Genomic DNA, 25,148 nt, shown 5'->3' with positions numbered 1-25,148 from the left:
CATTCATAGACAGACATACCATCCATGACTTTTACTCACTGTCGTTTTATTCATTCCAAAAACGTAGGGCTTGGAATCAACCCTTGGAGTCTGAACTTGGCCTCTGGCAATTATTAGCTATGTAACCAAGGGCAAATCCCTGTATTAGTTTCCTCCTCTGTAAAGTGGGAATAATTTCATTACTCACCCCAGAAGGTTAACATAGGCTTTGTAAACTCTAAAGCACTGTGAAAATGAATCATCCTTAGTATTGATTGGTTGATTGTCTACACATCTGAACACTAACATATCCAATGCTGTGCAGTTGCCAGTAATCTTTCCCCAATTGTTTCCTCTCAAAATCTGTACTGATTTTTGATTCTAGACCCATTCTTTTATACTTCCTTTGTTCAGCTCTGCTGGGCCACAGACACAAAACTACAAAGTCAGGGGTGGGGAGATTTATGACATCGTTCTCACCCACACTGCCTATATTTTACTCCTTGAGAATGAATAAGGAAAAATGTTAAGGTCCTTTTCGGCAATTAATTAGTAAATTTGAATGAAGCTCATTCCTCACTCACACCACAACCCACCCCCTTATGTTTCTTAAGCCATCATATCTGCTCTGCACGGATAGTTTCTGAGAACTGAATCAAATGACATCGCTGAGCATGTCTTTTCTTCATCTTACCTTCTGCCCCCACTCCATTTTCTGAATTTGGGAAATCTTGATTTTCTTCCATCCTTTGGTTAGAGTGTGAACCAACCCTCTTCTGACCAGAGGAAATGATCCTTCTTCCTCATCCCTTGTCTGACTCCATTTTTCTACTGTTGTCTCATCACTTCCAGAATGCCAAATCTTATGAAGATCTGAAGGCAGAACTGGGAAACAGTAGCAACCTGAACCAGATTACAGCTGTGAGTATGGAATTCATTTAACATTTAAAAAATACATACTATGGAAAAGGCCCCAAGTACAAGGCAATAAACAAACACTAAGGGATTTAAAGAGGAAAATATGGGTGGCTAATTTATAAGAACCAACTGTCATAACTGTTGTTAGTCTGTTCAAGCTAACCAGTTTCTCTAAAGAGTCACCTTGTCCATGACCCTAGCAGTGGGCAAGGTTCTTATTCAGGCTTAATAGATGGTGCTGAGTGGCTCTCCAGGAAAGCAGATGTAAGTTTCCTTCATCTCATTACTGATTCTTTGGCGATCCAGTAAGGAGATTTCTACTGGTGACTAATCTTAATTAATCCCCTTTGCTGCAGGGTCTCTCCAGTGCTTTGCCTTCCTGTTCATTTCTCAGCAGAGATGGCGAATTGCTCTGCCCTTCAACTTTAACAAATACTTATTTAGGTTCTAATTTTCTCATTTAACGTTCACTCTGTAAATATTTATTGGTTTGGTGCTTGAGGAGATGCAATAAAAGTATGGCCCTAGTCCCTTTGCTCAAGGAGCTCACAGCCCTAATAAGTGAGATGATTGATACAGAAATTTGTCCAGAGAAACACAGCAATTACATGGATGAAAGTAATAAAAAAAATGTGGCACTATTTTTAATTACCCAAGGCACAGCACTGTCCAGTAACACCCAGGAAAAGTTATACATATATATAAATCAAAGAGGTCTAGATAAATACAAATTTGACAGGATGCAGAACTTTAAGATTGTTTAGAACACATCTCTGATTTTTTTTTATTAATTTTATAATTATAAATTTTTTTGGACAGTATATATGCGTGAGTAACTTTTTTATAACATTATCCCTTGTATTCATTTTTCCAGATTTTCCCCTTCCTCCCTCTACTCCCTCCCTTAGATGACAGGCAATCCCATACATTTTACAGGTGTTATAGTATAACCTAAATATATGTGTGTAAATCCAATTTTCTTGTTGCATGTTAAGTATTGGATTCCAAAGTTGTAAGTAACCTGGGTAGATAGACAGTAGTGCTAACAGTTTATTTACATTCACTTCCCAGTGTTCCTTCTCTGGGTGTAGTTGTTTCTGTCCATCATTGATCAGCTGGAAGTGAGTTGGATCTTCTTTATGTTGAAAATATCCACTTCCATCTGATCTTTTTGAAGAGAGTAGATGACTAAATAAAACATGCATACTTATTAGAATTATTGGACTGGAAAGACCTTGGGAATGAAACTATGTATTACTGCTTAGGGGAACTAGAAAGGAGAAAAGGAATCAGGGAGAGCTTTTTGTAAGAGGTAGCCTTTAAAATAATATCAGATTAAGAGCCATGACCAAGCTTGGGTAGACGGCTTTTTCTTTTTCTTTCTCCATAGGAGATAACCAGTCCTAAGCTAGATCTGTTTAAGGCTGACACAAACCTTTCTCCTGGACCTTTGCCTACTTTCCCACTGGAGATGCTTCAGAACAAACTTGTAGAAGAATTACCTGAGGGAGTGGATCCTAGTAGAAAGGAGGTGAGTTGGAAAAGGGTGGGGTCAAAAAAAAGATGAAATTAGGGTTATTTCTGGTATTTATTTATATTTCATGGGGCAAGTTGGATGTAAGCACTCCAAGCTTATGTTCTAGAGGATGAATCATGGAAAGTGGAAATGTCTATGAAATTTTAAATTGTAAAAACAGGGAAGTCCAGGGTGGGAAGAACTTTTATTCTTCCTAATACACAGAAATAATACCTCGATTTAGAGTTGCAGAGATTTTCCTGCATTTGCCACCCAGATTATGTGGTGGTGGTCCCTCAAGGCAAAAGGCTGAGACACATTAAGCCTGGCCTATTCAATAACATTAAAACATACCCTGCATGATTACCAACTCAGTCTTTCTTTTCTCATCCACTTGCTGATGTTTTCGAGAGGCACTGAAGAGACCTTACACAAACACCTTTACAAAGTTTATTATTTAGCAAAAGAGTGATGTAGCAGAAACAATATTGGATTTAAGGTTAGAAAATCTAGTGTGGAAGTCCAAATCTACTTACTGTCTGGGTGGGTTCACAGACAAATCACTTCAAAGCAAACACTTGGAGTGGTTTTTTCACCAAAAAACGAAGTTGAACAAAATAACCCTTAAGATTCTGTCAAATTCTGAACTCTGGCTTCTATCTCTTGCAATTGATTTATTTTCAGATATTTCCAAAATTTGTCCTTGGCTAGAACTTCCTAGACAAAATAGCCCTTTTCCTCATCTCAAACATTCCAGTAGATTAGTGTGCTTCACTTCACTATTCCTATTACTTTTATCTTCCACTCAAACCTGGAAATATGCATGCTTACAAGTATTCTAATTACAAGGTCAAATTGATTGAAATTGTAATAGAAATTTTTTGATCTAGACTCCATCGTTACATTCTCCTGATTTGTTTCCCAATCATTTTCTCTGGAAATTTCAGCCACAAGTCTTCCATTCTTGTGAATCAAGGTCCCAAAGTAGATTGATAGCTCCTCTATTTGGCAGGGATTGGCCTGGCCTTTTAATTGTGAACTAATCAAAATGAATTATAGAGGTGTAGTTAGATGGTGCAATGGAAAGAGCACAGACTCTGGAATCAGGAGGACCCGAGTTCAAATTTTAGCTCAGTCACTTGACATTAGCTGTGTGATGCTGGCCAAGTCACTTAACTCTGAGTGCCTCACCAATAAATAAACACACAACATTAAGGTTAGAAGAGACCCTGGACATCTTTTAGCTAGACCACCTCATCCCCATTTTCCCCTAGGGAGTATAAGTTCCAAGGTAGTTATTTTCACTAGTTTCTAACTGAAACATAGTTTTTCTTTCAATTCTATACATAGGTGACAAGAATTCTAGGAAACTGGTGTTTGCTTAGAGGTACTAAACAAAAACAGGATTTAAACTTTTAAACCCAACTTGAACTCCAATTCCAGGGCTATTTAGATAGCTGTGTTACACATTCTCCATTTTTATGGTTTATTGTACTGCCAGATTTTGCTTTCCACTTGACTTCTACTCTGATTCATGACATAAAAATATGCTCCTGGGACAAATGCTGGTCATTCAGGAGGGACTTTGCCCTTCTATCTGGCTTGTATCCACGTGATCTGGGCCACTCATTCATCCCCAGCTTCTCTTTCCTCTCAGGAACACTTGTCTGGGGAAGATTTCAGTCGGGTTTTCGGGATGTCTCCAGCTGCCTTTTCTGCCCTGCCACGATGGAAACAACAGAATCTGAAGAAGGAGAAAGGGCTGTTTTGAAGAGGGGGGATACCTAAAAGTCCACAAGGCAGCTTTCTCAAGGCAGCTCTGTCAAGTTTCGTTTTGTTTACTGCTATTGCTATGCCAAATAAAATGACATTACTTTTAAACCAATGAAGAATGGAGTAATGCCCTCTCTCTTAAATCTTATGTTCTAATTTCCCAGAGGATAGGTGGGGCAATGGTTAAATTGGACATTAAAGTGGCCACTCCAGACATTTCTGAATTCTGAGGAGTCCCCTTAGGATCTCAAAATTATGACTTATCTGATTTGAACAGTAGATAGGCTTAACAGCTTTCTATTTTTCACTTTGATTCTGCTTTTCTCAGAATCTGAGCCTAATACATTCTCAGTGTACTGTCTCCACCATATTCAAGGGCAAATCCCATTTTAACCAAGTTTCAACGAGTGCTTCAGACTAAAAAGAATTTAGTCCCATTGATCTGCAATTTAGTTTCCTGAAGGTAGAGTATGATGAGGCCTATTTTGGGCTTTATAGCAGAGAAAACATTTTTCCAAAGCCCTAGGTTATCACTTCCTCTCAAAGAGTATTTCCAGTGAAACAAAGGATGAGATTGCTCCTATACTAAGAAAGGGATTAAATTGTGTCCAGTCATATAAGGTGAACTTTTCAGCAGCCAGGCCCAGACAAACTTAAGAACAGAAGGTCTCTGAAAGCAGGAACTATTTTTTCCTCTACTTCCAGTGCTTGGCAGGCCAACCCTTAATAATTATACTGAAGCTCAATGGTGACCAAAGTAACAGTTACATGCTCCTTTTCTTCTAAGAACACACATTACAAGTGACCTCTTCAGAAGACACCCCCACCCCAAAAGTCTCCACAAATGTGCCAGTTTTTTTAAAGTGTCTGACAGAACATTGCCCTTTTCAGAAATAAAAGTCAAACCAATAGAGGGGTTAATAAAGAGGCTTTAATTTCACAAAAAAAATCTATGTATCATTTAAAAAGGGAAAAAAACAAGGAGAAACCGTTAAGAGATACAAAGGAACAGTTCTGCTAAAACACAGATAAAGTGCCGTTCCATATAAACAGTGTAAATAATCAGAATCAAAAAAAAAAAAAAAAAAAAAAAAAAAAAAAAAAATCACTCAGAACGCGAAAAACTATCCCACTAGTAAGTAATATGGCCAAAGCTGCCAGCAAACCTGGTGGTGGATCAACCAGGCGTGGTAGAGAAATCTATTTTATTTATTTTCATACAATAAATTAACATTGTCAGGAGGCAGTGAAACTGGTCAGGCAGGGAAATAGGGAAGGAAGTAGAAAAAAGGAGAGAAGGTAAAATTGGAGAAAGAGGAACAAGATCAAGGCAGACTTCAGTCATTGCCAATTTACTCTTTGGATAGAAACAATCAACTTTATTAACCCAGAACAATCTTGTCTATCTTACTCTTTTGAGTGCTCGACTTAGTTGCAAACTTAGTTCTTCTGACTTCTCCCTACCGTCCTCACCCTTCTCTTTGTACCAAGCAAAGGAGATTTATCTGTACCTCAATTAAGAGTCCAATGGCAAAAGGTTAATGGCTTCGTGTATTAATTGTAGCAGAGCTCTTACTTTTCAAAAACACTTTCAGTTACACAGTACACATGAAAAACACTTATCCAGTTGTGGAAAAAAACACATGAATATGGGGAGATGGGTTACTTAGGGATAATTTATGCACTGAAAAACAATGCCTGGTCAAATAGAAACATACAGGTCAAAAAAGAAATCAGTGGTCATGTAAGACAATAAATTGTTTCTCTTATTTACAGGATTTCCCAAGGTCTGCCTGAAGTAGGTTTGTTTTTTTTTGTTTTGTTTTGTTTAATGTATTTGATGGGTGGCATTTAAAAAGCATGCACACACACACACACACACACACACACACATACAAACATATGTGTATAAATATCTCTTGGAAATTATTTCAATTTCACTAATAAACATATCCACATTAAAGTTTTTATTTATATGAAATAGAGAAAGATTAAAAGTAATATAAATCAATATGCTTCAGGGCAGGTATTTCAAGGGGACAAAGGTGAGGAAATGACAAAGATAGGTAATGGTTTTATTTATTTAAACACAGCCCATTTGGACTAATTCTCTTATGGGTAAGGTGAGTAAAGTTTATTTGCTATATTCTACCTTTTAAAAAATGTCCCTCCCCACCCACACATGCCACACCCAGCTACTGAGTTATTTGAAAAATTGCCAATTTTTCTTTCACAAACATGAACTTCTAGACAGCCTACATTATACATCTATCTATGTATAGCTATATGTGTATATAGCTATATGTCAATAGCTATATAATGCTACCAACAGCAGGGGAGGACAATAACAAGCCAATTAACCCTCTGCCATGCTTCAAGTTTTAAAGCTTGTTTTTATGAACCTTTGATAAAAGGTATTGGTAAATAAACATGGCGAAAGTTTTTTCTGGACAAATGAGTACATTTCATGAGATATTTATGACACTTGAATAGTTTTTATTAGTGATCACTGACAGAGCCTGTAATTAAGGCAAAATCTTTTCAGTAAACAAAGAGAAAATAGAAGGAAAATATGTAATTTGTTATACTGCCTTGTTGGGACAGATGGACAGAGACAGATACACAGTCTATCTTCCAGCAGGCTGAAATTCTATTTATAACTGCTATAATGCTGATTCTCCCACACCCCAAAATACTAGGTGATAAGGACCAATATAAATTTTGTTTGGTTTGGTTTTCCTTTTTTAAAAAAAATAAATACCAAACTCATCATACTGGTTGTATACAGAACTAATATACTACATTAGTTCCAACACTATATATATAACTGATGTTCACAAAATGCTTAGGATTTGCAGTAGATATTTGTTTTTCTACAGAATAACAGGACCCTTTATCCTTCCACCCATCAAACACTCACACCACAATTCTGAACTGGCCACGCTGTGCAAAAAAAAGAAAAAATGTATATATACATATATATGTGTGTGTATATGCACACACACACACACACACACAAACACACACACACAATTTAAAAATATATAAAGCCACTGCAACCAGGAATAACCCCTCCCCTGCTATTATCTTTATCAACAAAATCAAGCTGAAATTCCAATTTGTAGTCAGAATTTCCACATTAAACTAAACTGAGAAGAGACTCTGGTGGAAGAGTAAAACAGAGAAAGGAGAATTAATGAAGTCACTTAAATGGACATGTCTGTCAGAAGTGAAGCCCCCAGATGCCAAGACCTAACAATAGTAGAAGAGTCAATATATTCAATAGGAGAGAAAGAGCTCCAACATACTAAGAATGAGGGAGAAGACCCCATCAAATCATGCTTCCAATTACATTAACTCAATGTAGGCTAACTTTTCAGCCCACCTGGAGAATTTCCTTTCTGCTCCTGTGACAACTTCCTGCTGTTCCTGACTCCAAATGTAACCACTCCCTGTGAATTGTCTTTAAATTCATTCAGGTTTCCTTTAGTGCTGCACTCAAAATGACTGGGGATGGGGAAGGAGAGTAGAGGAATGCTACAATCAGTTAATTCATTTACTGTAAGACTTGTTTTACCTTTATTTTTCTTAAAGGTTTTTTTGTTGGAAATGTTGCAAAACAAACAAAACCTATATTAAAGTAAGCTTTTCCCTTAGATTTCTCTCGCCAACAATACAGCAGTGCATGTGATATAGAGAAAGGTCAAAAGCATTTCTTGTTTGTGGTTGTCACAATATAAAACAATCCAGGTAAGAAGAGGCTTCGCTTACAGAGCAGAATGCAGAACAAAGCTATGTCTGTAATGCTGAAGGCTCTTCAAAGGAAAAGATATCCAGCCTCCACCCCATTAATTTAGTTTAAGTTTATGAATAGTGGTTTAAAAAAAAAAAATCCACAGTTCTCCCCTGCCTGCTTCCCTCTCAAGAGACTGATGACAACCAGCCTTGACACCAATATGAGAAAGTAGTTTTAAAGAAAAAAACCTTCCATATTTTCATAAGATATTAAAACTGTAACCTGGCCCAAATTCAGAGCCTACAGTTCTTAACACATTTCTCTGTAATAAAGGAATGAGACAAATATCAAATTTTGCTTCATGACACCAAGCTGCATGGGAGTCTAATAATGGAGCCAAGCTCTCAGAATTAGTTGTTACAGAATTTTACCTACCAAAAAAAAAAAAATCATCCTTTATACGGTTTCTCAAGTTGTTTAACCAATCTGCTTTATGTCATTTGAGCAATTATTGAAATGTAGAGTGCTTAGTTTTTCAATCATATTTATCCTCGACCTCAAGCAGATGAGAACATCAATTCACTAAACTTTACAGTGACTGGGACTCCCCCAAATCATCCTCACTTCAATTCTTCTTAGAAATGCATCAAGAGACTAAATGGTTTTAAATGTTTAAGCCCTGTCCCAATACACACTTATTTTTACATTTGGGGTAGGGTAAGTAGTCCAGAATAAAGAACACCTTTTGATATCTGGGAATGAGAAAGATGAGGAACCTTTCAAAGATTATCTGTCAATGGATCCCATTTGGGGCAACATTTTTGCCCAATTTTTATAGGATGCTTTGGCTAACTCAAGAAGCAGCCTGAAATAATTGGTGTCTAATCTCAAGTGGGAACGATATTGGAATAAATGAAAGGAAGCCAGTAACAAGAACAAATGCTGACTGAATAAAGGAATACACTGTGTGAATTAAAACTTGTTTTTTTGTTTTTGTTTTTTTTTAAACGCACAAAGCATACAATGAGCAAAAACTGTGAAGGATGATGAAAATGTTACAACACATTCCTCAGCACCAACATTTCATTTCCTAGAACTGCATGTAAACTGTAGAGGAGTTACAAACCCATGAAATAATGATAATTAAATAACCAAAACATGCTTCATCTCAAATGACAGAAACATCCCTCTTAGCCGGAAGAACTATCATTAGTGTTTGTGGAAAGTTGGGGTTCCAGTGAACTTTACTAATGAAACATACACTCAAAGTTATAAACTATTGCTCAAACTGCTCATGAAGGGCATAAAAATACACAAATGGCAAGTGATACAGGTGGTTTCTTCACCCGTTTCCCAGTTGAATGAACTTGAAAATCCCCCTGTCACTTTCTTCCATTTCTTCTCCATACCAACTATGCTACGAATTCCGAGCAAACAAAGTCTTGTGGCTCATTCCAACTCATTAAGGCTCCATTCTGTCCAATATATACAAACACACATGTACACACAGGTGTACGTATCAGAGCGTGAGTGTGTATGTAGCTGTGTGTGAATGTTTATGTGTGTACGTACATATGTACGTGTGTGTGTGTGTGTGTGTGTGTGTCTAGATTCCTGGAACTACAGAAAGCTCCACTCTGCTCTTGGAGAGAAGGCTGATCAGCTGCAGGTGTGAGGTTCAAGGATTTCCATGCATGAAGAACTTCCCTGGTTTGAAGCTTTCTATGTTTTGGTTTGGCCCTGAGCTGTTTGTCACTCCTGTGTCAGTTCTAAGTTCAGAATTCTCAGGTGGAAAAAACACAAAAACGAGACAGTCGTGTGCACACACAGATGCCCCCACACCTGGGAGTGGGCTCCTCACAGTGCTGGCCGGGTGATCCGCCCGGCCTCCATGCTAAGCAGCTGGGAGGCCTTTTCTGTTTCCAGCAGCTCATCAAAGATATCTCTAGAAGAGGAAGGGGGAAATCAATAAAAAGAATCACAAATCGGTAGAGAAAAATGAGATACCAAATGTAAGTGCAGAGCTAACTATAAGAATGATGACTGTTTAGTGGTTATTCTCTCAGAAAAAAAAAACAGCCTCTTCTTTCAACCCTCATCCTGGTTTGAAATAACAATCCAGGTCCTTATAACAATTTGCTATTAGTACCTATAAATTTTCAGAGAACCTTGGCTAGAGTTACTGTTTTAAAATGATATATAATCAATCCCCAACATACACAAATCGTAGATCAATGGGTCTCAGAAATCACTAAATATCTGAATTCAGAGAACTTCTCTGGCACATTTAGAAGGGAAGAAAGAAAAAAGCTTATAGTTGGATCTTTCTTATTCCCAGTGAGAGATCACCAAGTATGGGAGGCTACATTCCAGAAACCACCCACTGTATTACTTCCTAAAGATCAACAATGTGAGAAAAAAATTAAGTAATGAAAACTCAAAATGGCAAAAACATTTGATTATTTTACTCCCAGATAAAGAAAAAAAAAAAAAAAAAAAAAAGAGGCAATTTTTGGCTTGTGAATCCTTGTTGGGCCAAACTCTTACTTGTGCATATAAAAGAAGATGTAACCACTCCGGTCTCTATCACTCTGAACAGAGGTCTCTTGGATTTTAGACACCTCCAGGTCATTGTAAGTGAACCAGGTCTGCTTCTTAATGTCGTACACATCACTAATGTAATGACCTAAAACAAATGAAAAAATAAGCAATTATTTTATTTTATTTTTTTTTGCTGAGGCAATTGGGGTTAAATGACTTGCCCAGGTCACACAGCTGGGACATATTAAGCATCTAAGACCAGATTTGAACTCAGGTCCTCTTGACTTCAGGGCTGGTGCTCTATCAATTGCTCCAACTACTGACCCAAAGCAATTATTTTCTCAATAGAACTGAGACTTCCTAAAGGAAGGGGATGAACTTTTGATTTCATTGTTATAGAGAGCTTCTAGAAACTGCCCCCTTTGCAAGATGTAATATATAGAAGTATATCAACACGAAAAATTCCTGTAAACTTCAATCAATTTGTGATTTCATTTTATTGGTACTCTTTTTTTTCCTTTTTTTCTGAGGCTGGAGTTAAGTGACTTGCCCAGGATCACACAGCTAGGAAGTGTTAAGTGTCTGAGACCAGATTTGAACTCGGGTCCTCCTGAATTCAGGGCTGATGCTCTATCCACTGCGCCACCTGGTGGCCCCCAGTACTTTTTTTTTTAATCGACACAGATTGCAATCTATTATTCCTCATTCTATGTGAATCTAGTCCATGAGTTCCATAAATCTTCTAGAGAAGATCTGTGTGATATGCTGAAGGACTTCATACATATATTTTGAAACTTATATCAATTTACCTATAGCCACTAGATTTTAGAGAAGGTAATATTTTATGGATGAATGTTTGAGCAATCTCACAATTTCTATATCAATTTTAGTCTCTCTCTCATCACAGACACACACCTCTTTCTATATGTACTTTAGAAAAGCACAGACTATTAAAGTGGAACAGCCAACTCAATCTTATTGAGACTCCTTTCCTCATACATTCCTAATAAATGTCATCCTATCTTGGTCTGTAGACTTCCATAGGGGTAGAAACCCATTATTTCCTAAGGCAGCCCATTATGCTTTTAGATCTCTCTAATGGTTAGGAAAGTTTTTCCCCTTCCATCAAACCTAACTTTGTCTCTACTACTTGCACTCATTAATCCTGGTATTATTGAATAAGTCTATTTCCTTTTCAATTCAAAGCCCCTTCAAATACTTGAAGATGATTCCACAGCTCCCAAGTCTTCTTTTCTCCAGACCAAATTACTGATTGATGAATACCATTCTCTGACAAATATGGAAACATGTTTAAAAGAATTTAGATTGCTTGCTGTCTTGAATGAGGGGAGGGAAAAAAGAGAAAAATTGAAAAAGTCTTGCAGAAATCAATGTTGAAAACTATCTTTGCGTGAGTTTGGAAAAATAAAATAAAATATCATTGATGAATATCATGCTCTATACATTTTTCCCTGACTACAGCACTTCAGCTGTGGGGTTTGACCATGGCAGAAGAAAATAGAATTATTATCAGCCTCTTTTGGATACAGTGCTTTCTCAATGAACCCTGAAACAATTTCCTAAGTTGCCATATCATACTGCTAACTTATATTCACCTTGAACTATGAACTGAATCCCCTATTCCCATTTTCCCGATTTTTCCCCCCAAAGGAACTACTATTTAGCCATACCTTCCCAATTCCATATTGATGAAATTGATTTTTAAAAAATTAAATGGAATTAGCTTATTAAATTCAGTCTAGCATTCTAATTTATTAAATCTTTATGGCTCTTAATTCACATGAACAAATTAGCTATTGTCCATAAGTCTGTTTACCTATGAATTTGAAAAGCAAGAATTCTTCACCTAAGTTATAAAAACGTTGAACAAGGCAGGATCAAGGACACTTTGGGGAACAATCTAATATAATCTAATTATCAACTTAGAGAACTCAAGCAGTGGGAGGTTGTTGTAACTAGCTCTCAGCTCACCATTACCTGCAGTTATCTTAGCAAATAATTTTGCAGGCCAGTCATTCTCCATATCTGATAAACAAATATATACTATTAATGACAAGTTTAGTTTTCCAATCAGTTCTCAATTCATTTAACTACATTATGACTAGTCTATGTAACAAAAAGTGCTCAAAGCACTTTACGCAAATTATTTCATTTCATCTTCACAAAGACCATCTCCATTTTGTACTCAAGGAAAACATTAGAGACTTTTCAACTTTAATTCAGGAAGTACTCCTCATAGTCAAAGAACTAGCTGACTAGAGAAGCCAGACAAGGTATACACTAAGATACATACTTCTACCATATGAAAGCTCAAATAATCTTTTACCTGAAGAAGATGTACTTCCAATATGGCTGACAACACTGATGAGTCGATAAGAATGAGGAAGATTTCCTGTCTAAAAAAACACAAGGGAATGTGAGGCTTTACTTCTGTATCTAAAATAAATATTAAATCTAAGATTGAACATCAAAGTGGATATATGTAAACCATAAAACTTGGTAATCTTCAAACTATAGTCAACCATGAGTACTTTACACACTATGTATCTATCTATATATAAAGTGAATATATAATATCAATTAAATCCAGTTAGCAGCTATTATGTGCATGCCATGTAAAAGATACTGAACCCAAGAACAACAAAATGCCTTAGTGTTAGTTAGTTATCAAATTGTCATTATCTATTGGCCTGAACCAATATTTTGCTGGGAGAAAAAAAGAAAACAGAATTTTTACAAGGACATCTGTCCTGATTGAAAGTAACAATTTATAGTTACATGTCTCAAAGTGCCATATTGCTCAGTTCTCATTGAGTATATACCAAAAAGATTAATACTTATTTTTGACTCCAACCTCTTTTTTTTTGGGGGGGAGGAGTGGGGAGGGAAAGGGAAGATGAAGAGAAGCCCAAGTTCTCACCTCAGCATTTCTCTTCAACTCCTCTGCTTCAGCTTCTGTGTACTCCATATCAAAAACATCTTCATTTCCAGAGTCATCATCAGAACCCATTCCATCCAGAAAGGAGTTATTAAACTCTAAAAGGTATAAACAAGGACAGATAAGTACCATTGGCAAAGAGGCTAAGAGACTCAATCAGAAAGAATGGAAGAAAGTTTGGATTCTATAGTGAAGCATCCCAAGCCAAAATATGATATAAAAACAATGAGATTTCAATGAAGTCATACCTTATTAGTTACCTCACAAGTGGTAAAAGAAACATTTTTCAAATTCTTTAAATCAGAAAGATACACAACATATATCTTATGAAGGGTCCAGGATATAATACTCACAAGAAAAGAAAGAAAAGAGAAAACAGAACTTTATGTCTGATGAAGCTTCTTCCAGGATTGTGTGTCAAATCTGCATGTTACCCTTTTCCCCTTTATGCCAACAGAACATGAGAATTATAACATAATACCCACTAAAATTGGGTAGGATTGTGAGTTTAAGCTATTTATTATTGGACTATTTAAGAGTTCATAATGAAAAGCACTTTGAAAAATTAAAACCACTCACTCACAATGACTGGGTAGCCAATTGAAAACAAAACAAAAAGCCCCAAAGAGTCTTAATTCTGTGGTAACATACCATTCCTGGAAGTGGTGGGGTTAACATTTAGAACAAGCATAGTCACTCCCCAAAAGAATATAGCTTCTCAAATTTTCTGATTTCCAAGTAATACTGTATTAAATGGTTAGATTTATCCCTCTTACTCACCCAAAGATTCATAGTTTAAATATTTCTCAGAACAGATTAAATAATAGACAGATATAAGAATAACAAAAGCCTCTATCTGGTCTCTGCAATGAGTAGAGAATAAGCACATGGCATAATGAAAATGTATACGAGTTCCACTCAGATGGGTCATATCTGAACAAAATTTAGTCTAAGCACAGAATTAAAATACTATATTCTGGATTTATTTCAATTTATGTAGCTATCCATCTATAAGACGACAAAAACACTTAAAAAAATGATTTACTGTGGATACTTAGGGCAAGATTAGTGGTAATTATAAATAATTCATAAAGTTATTTTTAACTTTATAAAGTTTATAAACTTTATAAAAACTTTAAAAATGGAATACCAAGTGTATACAAAATCCTAGGATCCTTTAATTTAACCTTAAATGAAATGAAATTTCTTTAACAAGGAAACATTTCACTAAAGGACAGCAATTCATACAAATTTCTGAATTGACTGGCATAACATATCAAATAAAATTATGTTTTTAAACATTTGAAAATGAAATGACAAACATTTGTCAATGGGTTTTCCAATAAGGAGCATGCATAAAAGGAAAGCTATTTTCTTTAAAATGTAGGTAAAAATAAATATAGCACATACCTTGAAGACTTAATTCTGTGGCTCTTTTGAGGTCATCATCTTCTTTCTGTTCTCGGGCCTCCTAAAAGAGAAGCACAAAATCTAGTTCATTTAAAAAGTTTAGCATTTATCATTTCCCACTCTCACTCACCCTCTTTTCCCCACTGAAGCAGATCTATTCTGGTTTCTAAAAGAAATACAGTGCATGTTAGAATCTGTTCTACATGACGGAATGCTCATTATCTTGAAAGAGTTCAATTCTCAGTAATAAAGAGACTGAAATAAAACTCAATTACAAATTCAGTATTCTCATGTTTAGAATAAAGCAAAGTCTCTTATACTGTTTCGTTTTCCTTTGTATTATTAATTAAAAGAACATCATAATCAACTCTTGAAGGAATTGACAAAGAGAACATACTTTTTCCCCTCAACATACTGGGTTTGACCCTAAATCCCAACATTCAAATTCAATCCTTTTTTGGTGATGTCCAGTAGTTTCAGAAATATTTCTTTATGATCCCATTTGGGGTTTTCTTAGCAAAGTTACTGGAGTCCTTCGCCATTCCCTTTCCAGCTCGTTTTACAATGAGACTGAGGCAAGAAGGAGTAAGTGACTTGCCTGAGGACACACAGCTAATACCTGTCCAAGGCCAGACTAGAATCTGAGAGATGAGTCTTCCTGATTCCAGGCCTGACATTCTGTCATACTACCTAACTACTCCAATCATTTCCTAATAGAATGCAAACTTAACTAAAAATGATTTGAAACAGAGTATATGACAGAGTGGGAAAAAGGAGTACAAATCCAGTTCTTTGGAGACTGAATGTAGTAAATCTATATATGCTTTTCTCTTTTGTTCTGATTTTTTTCTCTCAATATGATTCATGAAGAAATATGTATTTTTAAAAAATTAATGTACATGTATAAGCAGAAAAAGAAAACAATTTTTAAAACAAATCCAGCTCTCTCCCCACAGCTATTTCTCCCACCTCATTATTTAGTATTTTTAAGAGCCATGCCCCAATTGATAAATGATCAAAAGATATGATCTGTGCCCAAAGGGGTATAAATTCATGAATATACTTGACATTTTAGTTTTTCTCCCCAGTTACATATAAAACAATTTTAATGTTTGTTTTTAAAATTTTAAGTTCCAGATTTCCTCCCTTCTTCTCCTCCTCCCCACCACTGAGAAAGCATACATGAAACTCATGCAAAACATTTCCATAAAAGTCATGTTGTGAAACACAGATCTCTACACATACACCTGTTCTCCCTGCTGCCCCTCAAAAACAAAACAAAACAAAAAAAAAAAACAACCCTGCTTCTCAAATGATGGACAGAGACTGAGACCATTAGCATTCTATTAGAGATCCAATTGGAGCAAATTCACAGTGATGATGCTCACACCCAAATCTAGGTAAGGAAGTTTGAAGAGTTCAAACTAGAAAGGCAGCACTCAGAATTCACTCTGGGGTCAATGAAAGCTTGCAGGTCCCCAGCCTGAACTATCCACCAAGGTCTTGGTAAAATACAAAACACAATACCAGAGAAGAGCAGCAGCAGGATGCAAAATGGGACCAAGTATGACACAGATATGTTCTATAACAGTGGTCCTCAAACTTTTTAAATAGGGGGCCAGTTCACTGTTCCTCAGACTGTTGTGGGAGGGCTGGACTATAGTAAAAACAAAACCTCACTCTGTCTTTGCCCCTCAGCCTATTTGCCAAAACCCGGCGGCTGCATAAACGTCCTCAGTGGGCCGCATCTGGCCCACGGGCCATAGTTTGAGAATCCCTGCTCTATAACATGTGCATAATCTGACATGAACATAATAAAAAATCAGGAAATAAGGCTGGAAGAATGGGAAAACTAAAGTCTGGCATACTTCCTGACTTAAGAGTAGCTTAATAAATGCTAGTTCACTGCCACCCCCACCCACACTCCCAAAGAATCCCACCACAATGAGCTAGGGATACTCAAGAATCTAAAAGAAAATTACTTCACCATCTCTATAGGCAAAACCTCAAATAAGAATATAACTTGGCTGTAAGTTCAACTTGTAAAGAATGTAAATAAGAGTTTTAAAATACTTTATAAATGAGGACATCAGAGGAGAGGTGGGAAAATGAATGAAAATTACTAAAGAATTAGAAAGGGAATTATTAACTTGGCATAAAAAATACCCACTTTTCTCAAACAACATACTACCTGAAAATCAGAATGGATAAAATACAAGTATTAAAGTCAAAAGACTGGAAAAAAAAAAAAAAAGCCAGCATAGAATATTTCATCATTATTTTAAAAAATTAACTTGAAAAATAGAACAAGGAGAGAGAATTTAAGAATCACTGGATAACTTTTATGATAGCCAAAATCAAAAAGGAGACTAAAATATCATTTTGAGAAATCACAAAAGAAAATTGTTCAAATTTGATGAGGACTAAAAGAAATAGTATACTGCTCATCTACTGGAAAAAACAAAAACAAAAACAAAAACCCCAAATGAAAATTCTCAAGAACATTATAATCAAAACGCAGAGCTTTCAGGTCAAGGAAAAAATATTGCAAGTTGCCAGAAAGAATTCAAGTACAAGTACAATGTCAACAACAAGATTATACAATAATCAATTCTGACGAATGTGGCTCTTTTCAACAATGAGATGATTCATATCACTTCCAATGATCTTGTGATGAAGAGAGCCATCTACACCCAGAGAGAGAACTGTGGAAACTGAGTGTGGTTCACAACATAACATTTTCACTCTTTTTGTTATTTGCTTGCATTTTATTTTTTCTCATTTTTTTTCTCCAGTTTGATTTGATTTTTCTTGTGCAGCAAGATAGTAAGTATGCATATATTGGATTTAACATATATTTCTATCATGTTTAACACATATTGGATTACTTGCCACCTAGGGAAGGGGGGAAAATTAGAATACAAGGTTTTGCAAGGGTTAATGTTGAAGAATTATCCATGCATATGTTTTGAAAATAAAAAGCTTAAAAAAAAAAATGGCCCTTTCCCTCCCAAAAGAATTCAAGTACAGAATTGCTACAGCATCACGTAAGGTATTTTGCAGGCACTACAATAAAGGAGCAGAGATTCTGTAATATAATAATCCAGAGAACAAAAACCCAGGCTAACAATAAGAATAATTTATGCAGCAAAACTGAGTATAATTCTACAGAGGGAAAAATAAATCTTTAATGAAACAGGGGACTTCTAAGCATTCCTGATGAAGAGATGAAGAGTGCTGCAAAAAAACCCTGCAAAATACACACATATGCAGAGTTGGGTGCACAAGTACATTACATCCAAATAGAAAGGGAAGGTCAGGAAGAACTTACCTTTTTTTTTTTTTTTTTAAATTAATAGTTTTTATTTACCAGATATTTGCATGGGTAATTTTACAACATTGACATTTACCAAACCATTTGTTCCAATTTTTCCCCTCCTTCCCTCCACCCCCAGATGGCAGGTCAACCAATACATGTTAAATATGTTAGAGTATAAATTAAATACCACATATATATACATGAACAAACAGTTGTTTTGCTGAACAAAAAGAACTGGACTTTGAAATAGTGTACATTTAGCCTGTGAAGGAAATCCAAAATGCAGGCGGACAAAATTAGAGGGATTGGAAATTCTATATAGTGGTTCATAGTCATCTTCCAGAGTTCTTTTGCTGGGTGTAGCTGGTTCAGTTCAATACTGCTCTATTGGAACTGATTTGGTTCATCTCATTGTTGGAGAGGGCCACGTCCATCAGAATTGATCATCATACAGTATTGTTGTTGAAGTATATAATGATCTCTGGGTCTTGCTCATTTCATTTTTTTTTTTTTAAACAAAAAGTTCTAAAAATAAATAAAACCAAAACCCAAAACCTAAGCAAGGAGAACAAATACCAAAGTGAAGTTTAAAAGGAAAAGATGAGAACATGTGATTGGGATCCAAATCAGGGAAAGAGAAGATAGATGGGGAGCAGTATACTCAGAACTCTGGTGCCAAACACAATACTCCTCTACAATATCTTCTTTTTAAAGGGAAGAAGCAAAATCTATTGTGCTTCAGCTACAGTTAAAAAGACAGCAATCACGAACTCAAATGAACTAACTGCAAAAAATAAATTTAATTAAAAGTTAAGCAGGGAGACTACACTATACTCAGTGATATCATAGACTACGAATATCAATACTAAATATCTATCAAATGGCATAGCATCTAAATACTTAAAGGAAAAGTTAAACAAGCTAAAGGGAGAAATAGACAATAAAACTAATACAAAGGAAAACCTTTAACATCTAGATAAATCTAACAAAAAGAACCCATCAAATTAAGGCTCTGAATAGTTTAGGAAAATTAGTATAATTACTGAATAATAACAGAAAGGAATACATAGATTACCCAGATATCCATGGCACTATTACAAAAATGCCATGCACTAGCATATAAAAACTTCATGAATGAATGCAGAAAATCACAAATAATAAACATGCATTAGCTAGAACGATAAGATAAAGAACCTAGGAGAATAAGTCTATGCAAAGAGGAAACGAAATCACCTTCATTTCTGCAGATTGTTGAGCAAAAGTTAACTAAAAAATTAACTGCAACAATAATTTCAATAAGTTGCAGGTTATAAAAATAAACTCACAAATAATCACTATTTCTGTATGTTACCAACAAAGTCTAGAAGGAAGAGAAAGAAAAAGAAATTTCATTTTATTTAAAATAACTAATGACAGAAATATAGAATTCTTGAAAGTTTGTGCCAAGAAAATACATAAACAGAAACTATATGAATATATATATATATATATATATAAAACTATTCCTTACACCCATAGTTTTAAATAATTGGAAAAATATTAAGTGCTCATGGGTAGGTAGGAGTCAATATAATAAAAATAAAACTACTACTTAAATTTCTTTTTACAGTGCCATATCAAAACAACAAAGGATTATTTTATATGGGTAGAAAATAATAACAAAATTAATCTGAAGAAAGAAAAGGGAAATAATGAAAAGAAAGAGAGAAGGAAAGAGGCCTAGCAATACTATATATCAAATTATACTATAAAGTAAAAGTCATCAAAACAAATTAGGGAACAGATATGTGGGAAAACAGCAGTTAAAAAACATAAGGAAAGAAACAAACTTTTAATATAATGTCTACTAAGTATTATACAAATATTATTTCATTTGATTCTCACAATCTTTTAAGTAGGTGCTGTCATTATTTCCATTTTACAATTTACAATACCTAGGTGGGTAGAAGTTAATTTGACTTCCTAGGGGTCACACTTATGAAGTGTCTAAGGCTGGATTTGAACATAGTTCTTTCCTACTCCAGGTTCCACATTCTCTCTATTCTCTCCAATGCCCTATTTAGGTGTCAAGCACCAGTTCCACTGACCCAGGTTTAGTTCTCATGAAATAATGAAATTCATCAGTAAAATAAACGTACAACATACAGAAGAAGCAGTGTTTTATAAACTCAAAGATTCCAAGTTATTTGCATAAGAACTCACTACTGAACAAAATTTTTTTGGAAAATTGGAAATGCTAGATGTAGATGAACATCACATTTTATACAAGATAAGTTTCAAATAAGCATATGACTTAGACATAAAGAGTGACATTAAATAAATTCGAAGAGCAAGGAAGAATTTGGATCTTTTGGATCTATTGATAGTGGAAGAGTTCATAAACAAACAAGGGAGAAAGACAGTCAAAGAAGAGTCTCCCTCTTGTTTGGTCATTCTGATTACATAAAACTAAAGCTTTCAGACAACAAGCAATGAAGTTAAACTTAGAAGAGAAGTAGATAAAACCGGGGAAAGATTCTCTGTAGCAAGTATCATTCCTAAAATAATCTAGGGAACTGATTTAAATTTATAAGAATGTGAGTCATTCCTCAATTAAATATAATATGATATGATATGAATAGGCAATTTTAAAGGAAAAAAATCCAAATTATTAATAGGCATATGAAAAAATGCTCTAGATCACTCGTATCCATCAGACCGAAAAGGGAAAATGCTGGAGAAGCTGTGGGAAAACGAACTCACTAATATACTACTAGTGGATAAACTAGTCCAGTCATCCCAGAAAGTAATTTAAAACTATGCCCCAAAGCTATTAAACAGTGTATACTGTTACTCAAAAAGATCAAAGAGGAAAAGGACTGATATGTACAAAAATATTTATAGCAATTCTTTTCCGTGGTGGCAAAAGAAAAACAGAAACTAAGGGATATTAATCAACTGGAGAATGATGAACAAAAAATGGAATATGAAAATAGAAAACTATTATTTTCTATGAAGAAGGAAACAGTTTCAAAGAAATCTAGGAAGAGACCTGTTTGAACCACTGTAAAATAAAGTGAAGCAGAACACTAATTTATATAATAAGAACACTGTGAAAACAAAAAATTTTGAAAGATTTAAGGGCAATAGAAAGCCTAATCACAATTCCAGAAGACTACCTATCCCCTGACAGGTAAGGTCTCAGGATACAAATTGAAACATATTCTTTGGACATGGCCAATGGGAGAATTTTGGTTTTCTGATTTTGCATATATATTTTAAATATGTAAAGAAAAAAGTAAACAAAAGTATGTAACATTAAAGAAATTTTATTTTTACAAACTAGAAGCATCAAACATACAAAGTCATGTTTTATCTTTTTAATGGGATTTGAATCAATTGCTATTAAAATATAGTGCTAAGTTCTGTAACCTTATTGACTTCCAAAGATATTTTCCTGTTATCTTACTTTTGTTTTTACTATGTTGTTAAATACAGCCTTGATGATTAAAAATAAATAAAGAAATAAAGAACCAGAGCAATTTATACTATAACATCAACATTGCAAAAATGATCAATTCTAAAAGACTTGAAGAACTCTATAACCAACACAGTGATCACTCATGATTCTTGAAAATCAATGATGAGGCATGTTCACATCTCCTGAAAGGGAGGAGATAGACTAACATGCAAAAGGAGGCAGACATTTCTGCACAAGGTCATTATGGAAACTTGCTTTACTTGAATATGCTTATGTGTTGCAGCAGTTTTGTCTCCCCTCCCCCTAATCTGGGGGCTGCAGTTAAAGTAAAAGGGAGAAAAAAATGCTTGAATGGCTTAATGTTCCTTCTAACAAATTCTCTTCAAGAAATTTTAATTCACCAAGAGCAGTAGGGATTATTTCCTTGAAATGTTGGTAGTAGTTTCTTCATGAAAGAAACTATGAGATTAATTTTGTGATTTTGCTAAGATATTTAACTGATCCATGAAGAATTCCAAGACCTCTCTGCTGGATAGTTATGATTTTTTACAGATTTCACAAGAACTCTTTAATGTGTTTATCATGAAACAATAATGTGTATGTTAAGTGTTTCACACACCCTTCTCAACTAGACTATTAAAACATACTCAGCAGATAAGAAAATACCTGTGTAATATTTTATTGTTGCATTAAACTTTTATTTTCTGAAAATATGTGCCTTGCTTGAAAATGTTGAAAAAAAAAAATCACACTTATTTGTGGCAAGGGAGAAAGGCAGAACAAAAAATTAAAGGTGTCTTTTACCCTCTTAAACCCTACCTAAAAAAAGATCTCAAGGGGCAGCTAGGTGGCGCAGTGGATAGAGCACCAACCCTGAATTCAGGAGGACCCCAGTTCAAATTTGATCTCAGACACTTAATACTTCCTAGCTGTGTGACCCTGGGCAAGTCACTTAATCCCAGCCTCAAAAAAAAAAAAAAAAAAAAAAAAAAAAAAAAAAAAAAAAAAAAAAAAAAAAAAGATCTCAAGATTTCTTCTAGCTTTCTAAACCCTGGAAATTTGTTATCTTATCCAACTCACTTCCAGTTGATCAATGATGGACAGAAACAACTACACCCAGAGAAGGGACACTGGGAAGTGAATGTAAAATATTAGCACTACTGTCTTATACCTTCGGAATCCAATACTTAATGTGCAACAAGAAAATTGGATTTACACACATATATTATATCTAGGTTATACTGTAACACATGTAAAATGTATGAGATTGCCTGTCATCTAGGGGAGGGAGTAGAGGGAAGGAGGGGAAAATCTGGAAAAATGAATACAAGGGATAATGTTATAAAAAAAAAATTACTCATGCATATATACTGTCAAAAAAATGTATAATTATAAAATTAATAAAATAAAAAAATTAAATAAATGAAATTTGTTATCTTAAACCAGCAGAGCTACAACTACAATTCATTTATTTAAAGTAGCAGAAAATTTGCTTTGTTAGGGAATAATTGAATGTTGTGGTATATGATTATAAAGGAATATTACCATGCTATAAGAAACGATAAGCAAGACAGTTTCAGAAAAACCTGGAAAGACTTACACGAACAGATGCTAAGTGAAATGAGCAGAATCAGGAGGACACCATGCACAATAACAGCAATATTGTACAATGAATAACTATGAATGACTTAGATATTCTCAGAAACAATGATTCAAGACAATCCCAAAGGACTCCTGATGAAAAATGCTTTTTACCTCTAGAGAAAGAACTGGTGGTATCTGAATACAGATCAAGCTATTCTTTTTTTTTTTTTTTCCACTTTTATTCCTTTTTTCATTTTCTTCCACAAAATATGTTTTACATGACTGTATATGTATAACCAATATCAAACCACTTACTGTTTCAGGGACAGGGAAAAGGAAGGAAGGAAGAATAATAGAACTGAAACTCAAAACATAAAAGGGGCAATTAAATTTTGTTTTCATTAGTCTATCTGTGAAAGATATCATCAAATGTTTGCAAAATAAAATTTTCATCACTGAAAGCATCAACTCTATTCTAAAACCAGAAAGCTGAAGACACAGAATTTTTAATAATTGGTGTAATACAAACCCTATAAAGAACTAGATAAATAAATTATTATTAACTTATATGCATGTATTCAATGATATATTAGTATAAACAGTTGCTTTTGAACACCTTGCAAGGAAATTTCCTGAATTTGATTACCTAGGATTAAAACAAACAACAATATCATAAATGTATTCTAAATGCTTAACAGATTATTCAGAGAAATTTCAGTTTCAGTACCATTTTACTCAGAACTCAGCTGAATGAGACAATATAGAAAATATTAGCTAGTCAGATTCCTGGTGCAATATAACTAAGATGCTAATTAAAACTGTATTAGTTGGGGCAGCTAGGTGATGCAGTGGATAGAGCACCAGCCCTGAATTCAGGAGGACCCAAGTTCAAATCTGGTCTCAGACACTTAACACTTCCTAGCTGTGTGACCCTGGGCAAGTCACTTAACCCCAGCCTCAGAAAAAAAGAAAACAAAACTGCATTAGTTTTGACAAATATAAAACATAACAGAGCCAATCACTAAAAAAGAGGCACTTGTTTAAAAGAAAGGGAACTAGAAAAATACAATTGTCTTCTAACTGGTATTTGGAAAGACAAGCTATACCTAAACAATAGAAAGACATATACTTTAGCAGAGAGGTAGGATATTTCTCTAGCTAAAGTCTGTTAGTCAAAGAATCAGGAAGACCTCCTCTAAATTTCACTCTTGATAAAACAGCTGTGATCCTTGGTGAGACAACCTCTTTATCATTAGGAAACTAGAAAAGTTTCCTAAATATCTGATGCTTAGACAGAAAATAAATAAATAAATACATAAAATTTAAAAATCAAGTGTGTGGTGTTCACACAGAGGAAGTGACCGAGACTACAAATGCATGATGTTAAAAATGCTTAAACACTGCCAAACAGCTTATGATGGTGCAGCAGAAAGGGCCTGACAAAGCAACTCACTTGCTCCTGGAGGCTCTGAGCAAGGGCCTGCTGGAGCTCTTCTTCCTCCCGCTCTCGCTCCATGTCATACTGTTGGAGCCAGTCAACTTCCCCTTGAGACCCTTCTGGAGTTTTGTTTTCTTTATTCTCATCAAAATCTTTTGTGATCTCAGTGAAACTGGCAGGACCTGAGGAAACAAAAAAGCAGAATTCAAGACTTCTGTCTTTCTCCTTTGTTCACCATTTGAATATTTTCCAGCATAATGCAAGTCTCTTGACCAGATGGACACCCATAGTGTCCCAACCTCAGTCCCACTAGGTGATTTCTCTTAACAAATGCCATAAAAGCTATTACAAAAGCAAAAAAAAACAAAACAAAACAAAACAAAAAAAAACAACAACAACCTGGGACAAAACAATTTCATCATTCTGATTTATCCATATGAAAGGGACAATTTTCATCAGTTTTTACTTCCAGAGAGGCACTGTACCCTTCCAGTGGAAAATGATGAACTTAATAG

At 35.0% G+C, this 25,148-nt stretch overlaps 2 protein-coding genes across 9 annotated transcripts in view; one reads left to right on the top strand and one right to left on the bottom strand.

Annotated features, from left to right (window-relative positions):
* VIL1 (villin 1) overlaps positions 1-4,302 on the top strand; it is a 32,634-nt gene extending 28,332 nt beyond the window's left edge. For both annotated transcript variants that reach the window (XM_074307625.1, XM_074307626.1), the window contains 3 exons: positions 832-900; positions 2,288-2,428; positions 4,071-4,302. In XM_074307625.1, coding sequence (XP_074163726.1) covers positions 832-900; positions 2,288-2,428; positions 4,071-4,184 — 324 coding nt within the window. In that variant the 3' untranslated portion in view covers positions 4,185-4,302. The remainder of the gene's footprint in view (positions 1-831; positions 901-2,287; positions 2,429-4,070) is intronic.
* Positions 4,303-8,888: 4,586 nt separating this feature from the next.
* Positions 8,889-25,148, bottom strand: part of USP37 (ubiquitin specific peptidase 37) — a 59,717-nt gene continuing 43,457 nt past the window's right edge. For all 7 annotated transcript variants that reach the window (XM_074307617.1, XM_074307618.1, XM_074307619.1 and 4 more), the window contains 6 exons: positions 24,649-24,815; positions 14,833-14,893; positions 13,405-13,520; positions 12,811-12,880; positions 10,470-10,608; positions 8,889-9,867 (listed from right to left, as the gene is read on the bottom strand). In XM_074307617.1, coding sequence (XP_074163718.1) covers positions 9,780-9,867; positions 10,470-10,608; positions 12,811-12,880; positions 13,405-13,520; positions 14,833-14,893; positions 24,649-24,815 — 641 coding nt within the window. In that variant the 3' untranslated portion in view covers positions 8,889-9,779. The remainder of the gene's footprint in view (positions 9,868-10,469; positions 10,609-12,810; positions 12,881-13,404; positions 13,521-14,832; positions 14,894-24,648; positions 24,816-25,148) is intronic.

This window comes from Sminthopsis crassicaudata, chromosome 3 (assembly GCF_048593235.1).
Source record: "Sminthopsis crassicaudata isolate SCR6 chromosome 3, ASM4859323v1, whole genome shotgun sequence".
NCBI classification, from domain to species: domain Eukaryota; kingdom Metazoa; phylum Chordata; class Mammalia; order Dasyuromorphia; family Dasyuridae; genus Sminthopsis; species Sminthopsis crassicaudata.
Note: the sequence above shows the minus strand (reverse complement) of the source record. Positions and strands in the feature narration are given on the sequence as shown.